At 42.9% G+C, this 11,109-nt stretch overlaps 1 protein-coding gene across 1 annotated transcript; it reads left to right on the top strand.

Moving 5' to 3' along the window:
- Positions 1-6,043: 6,043 nt before the first annotated feature.
- On the top strand, positions 6,044-9,002 carry LOC111959667 (helix-loop-helix protein 2-like). Its single transcript, XM_023981404.1, has 2 exons — positions 6,044-6,633; positions 7,588-9,002. The coding sequence occupies exon 2, from the start codon at positions 7,637-7,639 to the stop codon at positions 8,009-8,011; it is 375 nt and encodes a 124-aa protein (XP_023837172.1). The 5' UTR covers positions 6,044-6,633; positions 7,588-7,636; the 3' UTR covers positions 8,012-9,002.
- Positions 9,003-11,109: the final 2,107 nt, after the last annotated feature.

The following is an 11,109-nucleotide window of genomic DNA, read 5'->3' as shown; positions in this document are numbered from 1 at the left end:
CACTGTATCACAATTCCAGTGGGTCAGAAGTTTACATACATTAAGTTGATTGTGCCTTTTAAGCAGCTTGGAAAATTCCAGAAAATGATGTCATGGCTTTAGAAGCTTCTGATAGGAAAATTGACATAATTTGAGTCAATTGGAGGTGTACCTGTGGATGTATTCCAAGGCTACCTTCAAACGCAGTGCCTCTTTGCTTGACATCATGGGAAAATCAGAAGAAAATCAGCCAAGACCTCAGGAAAAAAATTTGCAGACCTCCACAAGTCTGGTTCATCCTTGGGAGCAATTTCCAAACGACTGAAGTACCACGTTCATCTGTACAAACAATAGTACGCAAGTATAAACACCATGGACCACGCAGCCGTTATACCGCTCAGGAAGGAGACACGTTCTGTCTCCTAAGATGAACGTACTTTGGTGCGAAAAGTGCAAATCAAGGACCTTGTGAAGATGCTGGAGGAAACGGGTAAAAAACGTATATTTATCCATAGTAAAACGCGTCCTTTATCGACATAACCTGAAGGCCGCTCAGCAAGGAAGAAGCCACTGCTCCAAAACCACCATAACAAAGCCAGACTACGGTTTGCAACTGCACATGGGGACAAAGATTGTACTCTTTGGAGAAATGTCCTCTGGTCTGATGAAAACAAAAATAGAACTGTTTGGCCATAATGACCATCGTTATGTTTGGAGAAAAAGGGGGAGCCTTGCAAGCCGAAGAACACCATCCCAACTGTGAAGCACTGTGAGGCAGCATCATGTTGTGAGGGTGCTTTGCTGCAGGAGGACTAGTGCACTTCACAAAATAGATGACATCGTGAGCAAGGAAAATTATGTGGATATATTGAAGCAGCATCTCAAGACATCAGTCAGGAAGTTAAAGCTTGGTCGCAAATGGGTCTTCCAAATGGACAATGACCCCAAGCATACTTCCAAAGTGTGGCAAAATGGCTTAAGGACAACAAAGTCAAGGTATTGGAGTGGCCATCACAAAGCCCTGACCTCAATCCTGTAGAAGATTTGTGGCCAGAACTGAAAAAGCGTGCGCGAACAAGTTGGCCTACAAACCTGACTCACTTACACCAGCTCTGTCAGGAGGAATGGGCCAAAATTCACCCAACTTATTGTGGGAAGCTTGTGGAAGGCTATCTGAAACGTTTGACCCAAGTTAAACAATTTATGGGCAATGCTACCAAATACTAATTGTGTGTATGTAAACTTCTGACCCACTGGGAATGTGATGAAAGAAATAAAAGCTGAAATAAATAATTCTCTCTACTATTATTCTGACATTTCAAATTCTTAAAATAAAGTGGTGATCCTAATTGACTTAAGACAGTGAAKTTTTACTAGGATTAAATGTCAGGAATTGTGAAAAACTGAGTTTAAATATATTTGGTTAAGGTGTATGTAAACTTCCGACTTCAACTGTATGTGGGAGCTTGGGTGAAAAACTKGAGTGGATTAAAAGCTAACTTGGAATGAATAGACTATTGTATTGTATTCTTCTATATTATAATCCTGACAGTCTCATTAGAGAGGGTGGGAAATGTTGTTCCAGGAGAGAGGAGATGAATGAAGGGAAGTGTGTGTGTACACGCACACACACGCACAATGTCTGTATGTCTCTGAGATCTAGCAGCCAGACAGGTGGGCTAGTATTATTATTAAAATATCTCTGTCTGTAAAATCATATTCAGATCAATATCATATCAAATGTTATTTGTCACATGCGCCGAATACAACTGGTGTAGACCTTGCAGTGAAATGTTTACTTACAAGCCCTTAACCAACAATGCAGTTTTAAGGGGCCCCCCCCAAAAAAGTTAGATATAACAAAAACAAATAATTAAAGAGCAGCAGTAATTTACAATAGTGGGGCTATATACAGGGGGTACCGGTACAGAGTCAATGTGTCAATGTGCGGGGGCACCGGTAATTGAGGTAATTRTGTACATGTAGGTAGGGTTATTAAAGTGGCTATGCATAGATAATAACAGAGAGTAGCAGCAGCATATGGGGCTGCAAATAGTCTGGGTAGCCATTTTATTAGGTGTTCATGAGTGTTATGGCTTGGGGGTAGAAGTTGTTTMGAAGCCTCTTGGACCTAGACTTGCCGCTCCGGTACCGCTTGCCGTGTGGTAGCAGAGAGAACAGTCTATGACTAGGGTGGCTGGAGTCTTCACCGGGGTCACGGAAGCTTGACCCCGGTGATGTACTGGGCTGTACGCACTACCCTCTGTAGTGCCTTGCGGTCGGAMCCCGAGCAGTTACCATACCAGGCAATGATGCAACCCATCAGGATGCTCTCGATGGTGCAGCTGTAAAACATTTTGAGGATCTGAGGACCCATGCCAAATCTTTTCAGTCTCCTGAGGGGGAATAGGTTTTGTCATGCCCTCTTCACGACTGTCTTGGTRTGCTTGGACCATGTTAATTTGTTGGTGATGTGGACACCAAAGAACTTGAAGCTCTCAACCTGCTCCACTACAGCCCCGTCGATGAGAATGGGGGCATGCTCGGTCCTCCTTTTCCTGAGCCCACAATCATCTCCTTTGTCTTGATCACTCTGAGGGAGAAGTTGTTGTCCTTGCACCACACGGTCAGATGTCTGACCTCCCTATAGGCTGTCTCATCGTTGTGATCAGGCCTACCACTGTTGTGTCATCAGCAAACTTAATGATGGTGTTGGAGTTGTGCCTGGCCATGCAGTCATGAGTGAACAGGGAGTAAAGGAGGGGACTGAGCATGCACCCCTGAGTGGTGCCCGTGTTGAGGATCAGTGTGGCGGATGTGTTGTTTCCTACCCTTACCACCTGGGGGCAAACCGTCAGGAAGTCCAGGATCCAGTTGCAGAGGGAGGTGTTTAGTCCCAGGGTCCTTAGCTTAGTGATGAGCTTTGAGGGTACTATGGTGTTGAACGCTGAACTGTAGTCAATGAATAGCATTCTTCCTTTTGTCCAGGTGGGAAAGGGCAGTGTGGAGTGCAATAGAGATTGCATCATCTGTGGATCTGTTGGCATGGAAAACCTTGGAATAATTGTTAATGATTTTTTTGAATAGTTTTTCTTGACTTCTGCAGACACTTTTCCTGAGCTCAGACTCTCTTAGCATGAACCTAAAAGCAGGGGATTAATTATTACCCCAATTATTTTCAGTGCACATGGAGCACAGGGGAATTTATTTAACATCATGGGGAATGTGAGTGGTCCTGCAATTGAGTTCTCACTCACTCCATCCCTCCTTTGAGTTCCTTTATTCCCTCCCTTACTCCTCATCTCCTGTTGGTCCAGTAGCCATGGTTACAAAGCCTATCGATTAGATGCCATCTGATTCCAGACCAGCAGAAACAAAAGATGACAACAGATGGCAACCAGACGGAAAGAGAGAAAACAGATAAATGAACTGAGTTTCACTCTGCATGTTGGTCAATTACGGTGCTTCACAATCTACTGCGGATAAGATTCACCATTAAAACAATTGAAGATACAGAGACAAGCAAACAGTCAGAACATGGGTGAGTGAGAGAAATGGGACAGCTTCAAAACCTTGGCAATTAAAACATTTGTGATATAAACCTTGGATAGAAAACACTATAGGGAGGAAGAGACGAATGAGAGAGAGGGAATTGTGAAAGGAAGGAAAAAGAAAGCTTAATATAGAGAAGCAGACGTTCCTCAAATGCATCCTGGACTCAAGGGAGACAGGGAGTGCGCACACGCACTGACAGGCACAAACACACAGAATTACACATACATTTTATTGGAATCCACAATGGAACATTGAGCCGACAAAGGAAGGATCTATATTTTAAGGGGCCCAGATTGACTTGGTTTCACTCACACAGAGACAGATGAGAGAGGAGGTGATGGTTAGAGGTTTGAGGCTCCCTCGTTCCTTTTACATGATGGAACAGATGGTGTCCAGGCTAGAGCAGACCAGGGGTACACACAGGAGAGAGAGGGGGAGAATGAGAGAGCGAGGAGAGAAGGAATAAGAGAAGGAGGAGAGTCTTACTTTGATTCAGCCACACAGAAATGATCTTGACAACAAAGTTGACATATTATTTCTCTTGTACTATACAATTAGCATGGGTGCTTCCCATAAGGGTCAGTTGTTTGGGTGGCTAGCTGGTTGGTATAGGCTACCCACTGGGCACAGATGTCAGTCCAACGTCTAGTTTTGATTTACATTTGGTTGAGTTGTCAATTAACGTGAATTCAACGTGAAATGATCACCATGTCATTGGATTTAGGTTAAAAGTTGGGTAAAAAAAATACGACCTGACCTTACGTTGATTACTTTTTGCAAATCCAATTAGTTTTCCATGTTGATTCAACGCCATCCAATAGATTTTTGGGGTTGAAATTACGTGAAAACAATGTTGATTCAACCAGCTTTTGCCCAGTGGGTACGGTTATTCTGGACTGAGCACAGCTTGGTACAATTGATCTCCATTGATTCAGTGTTTAAGGCGAATTAAGCTGTTGAAAGGATTCCCAATTTGTCATCCTGTCAAAAGGAACCACAGAAAATCAATAGGTGTGATCTATCCTTCCTGTCTGGGTGATCGGCAACTGAATATGCTGTTGCACAATTACAGCACCACACCATGAGGACGACATGGAACTGAGACACTTCCTTTTCATAGTACTCAAAATTACTTCCCACACAAATGTAGTGGTCTCCGTAATGCAGGCATTTTTCTTAATCTGCATAGTATTTACAAAATACTACAAAAGTACAATCATTCACAAAAGTATATTACAAATTAACGTTCATGTGGTGATGTCGTATCATGTAGAGTAACAGGGAAACTGTGTGTGTGTGTGTGTGTGTGTGTGTGTGTGTGTGTGTGTGTGTGTGTGTGTGTGTGTGTGTGTGTGTGTGTGTGTGTGTGTGACCCAAGGTGAGGGGTACAGCAGTCTATGGACCAATTACTGTAGACAGCTGCTTTATTGTGGAACACCACACACACACACACACACACACACACACACACACACACACACACACACACACACACTGTCTATACTTTTCCTTACCTACACCCATGCACACACATACCCTTCCCCTGTGACAGCATAACAGTGTGTGTTAGGTCTGACAGTATGGCTGCTGGCCCTATGGCCACCCTCTTCCCATGACTCCCCTACACAATCTGATTGGGATGGGGCCACACCATGGTTTCATATGTCCCTTTTTCAGCTATGCTGTTTCCTTCATTTATTAGTCTGTTCGTTTCTCTGTGTAAGAAGGGGCATATTTTACATGTAATATGGTAGCATTAGCTTAATATCATGATATTTGGGTAATTGGTCCAAGTAATAGAGTAACCTTTATTGAGCTTGYTGTTGATCTGTTTATGTCTCTCATTGGTTATACAGTATAACATGTGACTTCCAAAATACCCTCCATCTCTTCTCTGCCTCACCCTCCCAACCTTGTAGAGTAGCTTTAATAGCTCCCCAGGCCAATTACAGTGACAGTGATAGCTAAGCAGGTGTTATGCTGTAGTTTTACAGTGATAAAGCCCTATATTCTCTCCCCTTTTACTGCTCCCAGATCGTCTATAAGCGTATTGAACTGTTAAACATCAATTCCTCATCACCATGACTAGGTCCACAAGGTGCTGGGTTGCCTGGGAACCGTAGACTTTGTTATTTACTCAATAGTAAAGGTGCTTCTGAAGCAGGCTGCTGTCGTGGTCATCTTTGTGTGTTATTGGATGGTGGAACAAGATAGCATGTGTTTCAGTTAGATTCAGTGATGGAGGTTATTTGTGTTTTGGAGATGACATATACACACAAAAACCATTACCGGAACAATTGGTAATCATTGCATCAATCAATTGATTAAGATATATGTTATGTGTGGTGTCACTGATGAACATCGTGATCATCTCACTAGCACCTTTACCCAATACGATATGTCACCATTGGTGTCTATATACTATCGCAGGGGAGAGGAGGACGAGGAGGAGGAGGGGGAGGAGGAGGAGGAGGGAGGGTGAAAGAACAACGAGGCAGACAATACCATTCCTCATGTATTCCTCATGCTGCAGTCACTCCCCGCGAGGCGTTATTAGGGGTTCGGCTCTTCTTATCTCTCACACAATCTGGCACGCACAAGAGAGTCAGCACGGGCGAAGGTGAGACACGAGCAGGCGGAAGGATTCCCTGTAATCGGTCCCCTCAMAGAAGAATGGTCCCTGGCATGCAGTTTACTAAAGCGCATCATAATATCACGGGAAAACAAGGCGGACTACAGGAGTCACTCTCTCCACGAGCGCACCCTCTCCTCACAACAACCTCATGTGTTTTCTACAGCGGAAGTCAAGAGACAACACTTAAGAAAATCTGTCCTCAAACAATCAAGTGATGCTCAAATGAAAAGAACGAAAGAACGACAACAGAAACACCTGTCGTCCGCTTATAGTTAATGGACACGTAAAATCGTTTTGAATAGACTAACATCTAATTTGAAGTTGGCATCACCTATAATAAAATAAATGTTGATGAGAAGGGTTGGAGATGTGTGACCGTGAGTGACACCAACGAGAGTTTTTACAGTGGAAATAACTCCTCAGGGGTGTACCCTTCTTGGATAAAGTTGAGCAAATTTAAATTGGTGAGTTGTAACATTCCTCAAAGTGAAACTAATAACTGATTTATGCTGGCTGGTTTTAAAGCATATCTTTTTCCTTTTTATAAGTGGCCTTTTATTATAGAAATAGTTAGTGGTGTATGATCATTTACGTTATCCCCTCTAAACTCTAAACGTTACATGATGAGGCGGCAGGTAACCTAGTGGTTAGAGCGTTGGGCCAGTGCACGAAAGGTTGCTGGATCGAATCCCCGAACTGATATTTTAAAACAAAAATCGGTAGGCCGTCATTGTAAATAAGAATTTGTTTTTAACTGGCTTGCCTAGTTAAATAAATGTAAAAAAACGTTTTTTTAATGAATCATGGTTCCTTTATATGACCCAACATATAAAGGATATCCCGTGTGTGTCTCTGCATATTTCAAACGCGCGTCATTCAACCATACAGCGGGTGAATCGTCTGCAAGACAGATGGCCAGCTGTTTCACGTGAATCCAGAGCTCTCACAATAATTAATTTCAATTAGGTCAGATGATGATTTAATGTCTGCTGTGTTAGGTGGTCTCTGTTCGCAGCTATACGATTTAATGAAATGCAGCCTGTGGAAATTTGATTCGATAAAATGGGCAGATGAGACAGTTTTAAAAGGGTCAAGACTAGACAGAATTGCAAAACTTTATGAATAGTAATAAGCTATTTTCGATAGATCTTTTTAAGGGCTTTTTAATAATCCAGATACTCCACATTGTATCAACAGGGAAACCTAAATCAGCACCTAAATCAGACAATAACAAGCCTAGACGAAAGTGATTTGTTAGAATCAGCACCAAGGACAGCGCACAACAGGTTTGCGAACATGCGCATCTTGCAAAAAYATTCTCTCCGTTTTTAAAAATCGAAAATCGAATTGTCCATAGAAACTTAACATATTCTCTCACATATACTTTGTTATAAGACTAAATCCTATTTTTGCCACAGGGGTTGAACCTTTGATCTGAAAACAGACCACAAAACAGACGGCCTGAAGATGATGCTGAGTCCTGACCAGCCAGACGTTGACCTGCCCTGGGGGCAGCCCGATACAGAGACCCTGCTGAACAGCATCAARATGGAGTGCGCACCCCTGCCCGCGGAGCCAGCAGAGGGCGAAGGCAAGGCGCGCTCTCTGTCCATTCCTTCCCTCAGCAGGGAGGAGAAGAGGAGGCGGAGGCGCGCTACAGCCAAGTACCGTTCCGCGCACGCAACAAGAGAGCGCATCCGCGTCGAAGCTTTCAACGTTGGGTTCGCCGAGCTGAGGAAGCTTCTCCCGACACTTCCACCAGACAAGAAGCTGTCCAAGATTGAGATCCTCCGGCTCGCAATCTGCTACATCACCTACCTCAACCATGTGCTGGATGCGTAGGTCATCAGTCAAGGATGGACACCGTCAGTGAAGGAGAGAAGAAGACAGAAGATGGAGACTGGGTAGGGTGGACTGCATACGAATGCCTGATAGACGTTGTTGACACATATCTGGCCTGGGAGCACTGCTGTGCCTGTAGTGTGTGCCAAAGTGCCCTATGTGCTGCCACTCTAGGCCAGAGTCACACAGTAAAACAGGACCTAATGTCTTTCTCTTTCTCAGTGTTGTGACGGAGAGAAACTGCTGCCCCACAGACTTACCCAATCGAATCCAAATTTGCAGTGTCAGAAAAGTGTCAGCAATAATGTCGGGTGATCCTACTTCTTCTAGGTTTATTAGCCTAGTATTGAAAAGCTGTCCTGTTAGACAATATTTGCCATGGCGAAACTTCTCTCCGGACAGGGCTGATTTAAAGGACCTATAGCTGTAGAGATTCGCTGAAATCAGTGATGAAGATCAAAGTAGAATATAAGTGCCACTTATTTACAGATATGATATGTTGTATATTATATTCGTTATTTGTTTTTGGATTAGGCTTAGTAAATTATGTATTTATCAATTCATGTTTACATTGTAATTTCTTATGTCTGGTGTTTGCACATGCATATTTATTTGTAATATATATAACAGTTATTATTTATACTCTGACAACAGAACGAAGAATGTTGCTCTTTATTGCACTTTTTATCGGATTTTATCTATTAAAAATTTCCCAAAATGTTTTTGAAATCCCTGTTAAATGCAGAGGTTGCAAGTGAGATTGCAGTGTTTTGTTTGGTAGGGTGAGACCCAGTTTCAGCTTTAGGCCAACAATTTCATTATTAGATTTTTCGATTCTCCAGAAGTTTGTTGGTTTCATGTTCAGCTTTTAAGGACAATAACATTATTTTCTGTGACAATCTCCATAGTTTACTTTAGCCAATACCTGCTTTCCAAAGATTGCTTAACATTTCAGGGTGTCCTTTTRTAGTAGGCCATATATATATATAACACACCTAAAAAGCTTTTGTTAATAAATTTATAAATTGTTAATACATTTTTTTATCTTAAATGTTTGTTGTTGTATGGACATTCTGGCAAACGTTCAGGTGGAAATTCGACTAAAMCATTTCTACACTAAAGATATCTGTGACGCCAGGCTATTTCATCATTTCCCCAGATTGGAGAGGCGAGGTCTGTGCCAGTGTCTGAGCTGGGGATTCGCTCTGCAGCGGGAGGACAGACGCTCTCCCCACGGAAGGGGCAGGTGTTCCTGCAGACGAGCAGAGACAACCGCATTACAGCCCATCCGTCTGCCAAATCCCCCGGGACGGGCGCGGGCGCGAGCGCACACACACACACACACACACACACACACACACACACACATACATACATTTAGGGAGAGGTGACATGGGAATCATGGACAAACGGAAAAAGCATCATATTGGCTGGACAAAGAGAGCTTATTCGATGGATAAATAATAAGGACAATAATTGTAGGCTGTAGGCCTAATATTATTTGGATAGCCCATTGATAAATAATGCAACATAAAGCAGCCCAGAAAATGCTACATGAAAAACATTAAATATTTATTAACAAACMAGATTTTCTACATGGAAATTCATGTCAGTTTTGTGAATACAGAAGAAGCATGTTGTGGGTCTAATTCGTCAAAACAAAACCTATTGAAACAAACTAGGCTAATACTTTGTTCAAGGTAATTATTTACAACGAAATAATCTATAAAAATATACCTCAAGTAAATTCGGATAGCTAAAAGCTTGCATCAACTAAAGCCACAAAGCAAAATTATAAGAAGGAGAAAATGAAGGAAATGTCACATAGGGGAAAGTGGAGTAAGTCGTGCCAAAGGGTTAGTTGAGCCGTTACAAAGGTTATACATCAATTGGAGTCTCTATAAGCTACAATATGAGGTCCTAAACCTAGCACGAAAGTGCAGCCTTGTAGCTGTGTGGGCTAATATAGTCAAAATGGTGGCTTTGGTGTAAATTGTGCCATTTGGCCAGGTGCAAGTTGAGGAAATGGTTAATCAATATACCCCATAATGATGACACTTTGTCAGTTTTATGCACAGTACTTTGAAGACACCTCACATTTGTGTGCTTAGTCAAGTTCAAATGATGACAAATGCYTCCCTGGGTCTCCTGAGTGGCACAGCGGTCTAAGGCACTCCAACGCAGTGCTAGAGGCTTCACTACAGACCCAGGTTTGACCCCAGGCTGTACTCCAACCGACTGTGATCTGGAGTCCCATAGGGCRGCACACAATTGGCCCAGCGTTGTCCGGTTTAGSGGAGGGTTTGGTTGAGGGGCTTTACTTGGGTCATCGCACTCTAGCGACTCCTTGTGGCGGGACGGGCGCATGCAGGCTGGCCTTGTCATCAGTTGAACAGTGTTTCCTCCGACACATTGGTGCGGCTGGCTTTCGGGTTAAGCCGGTGGGTGTTAAGAAGCGCGGTTTGGCAGGTCATGTTTTGGAGGATGCATGACTCGACCTTCACCTCCCAAGCCCGTTGAGGAGTTGCAGCGATGAGACAAGATGGAAATTGGGGAGAAAAAGGGGGTACAAAAAATGTAAATGCCTTCCTCAGTTGGGTTTGCCTCCCTCTAGGACACAATTGAAATGTTTTCTTCCCAACATGTTAGAAATGTGTCCCTATATGCTTACCCTGTCCCTATGTTCATCTACCTTAAACCTGGGGTAAATTGTGCCAAGAAACCACTTTCTTTTGTATAAGCTATGTTTTCAAACTGTTATGTTTACATGATGTCACGATCGTCGTAAGAAKTGGACCAAAGCACAGCGTGGTTTGAATACATTCTTCTATCTTTAATGAAGAACACTTAAACAAACTTACAAAAYGAATAAGACGAACGTGACCGCTATATAAACAATGTGCTAACATGCAACATAACATAGACAATAACCCACAACCCACAATACAAAACAGACTACCTAAATATGGTTCCCAATCAGAGACAACGCAAAACACCTGTCTCTGATTGAGAACCATATCAGGCCAAACACATAGAAATATACAAACCAGACATACAACATAGAATGCCCACACAGATCACACCCTGACCAACCAAAA

Source organism: Salvelinus sp. IW2-2015, linkage group LG36, assembly GCF_002910315.2.
Source record: "Salvelinus sp. IW2-2015 linkage group LG36, ASM291031v2, whole genome shotgun sequence".
Lineage (NCBI taxonomy): Eukaryota > Metazoa > Chordata > Actinopteri > Salmoniformes > Salmonidae > Salvelinus > Salvelinus sp. IW2-2015.
This window is presented reverse-complemented; position numbering and strand designations above follow the sequence as displayed.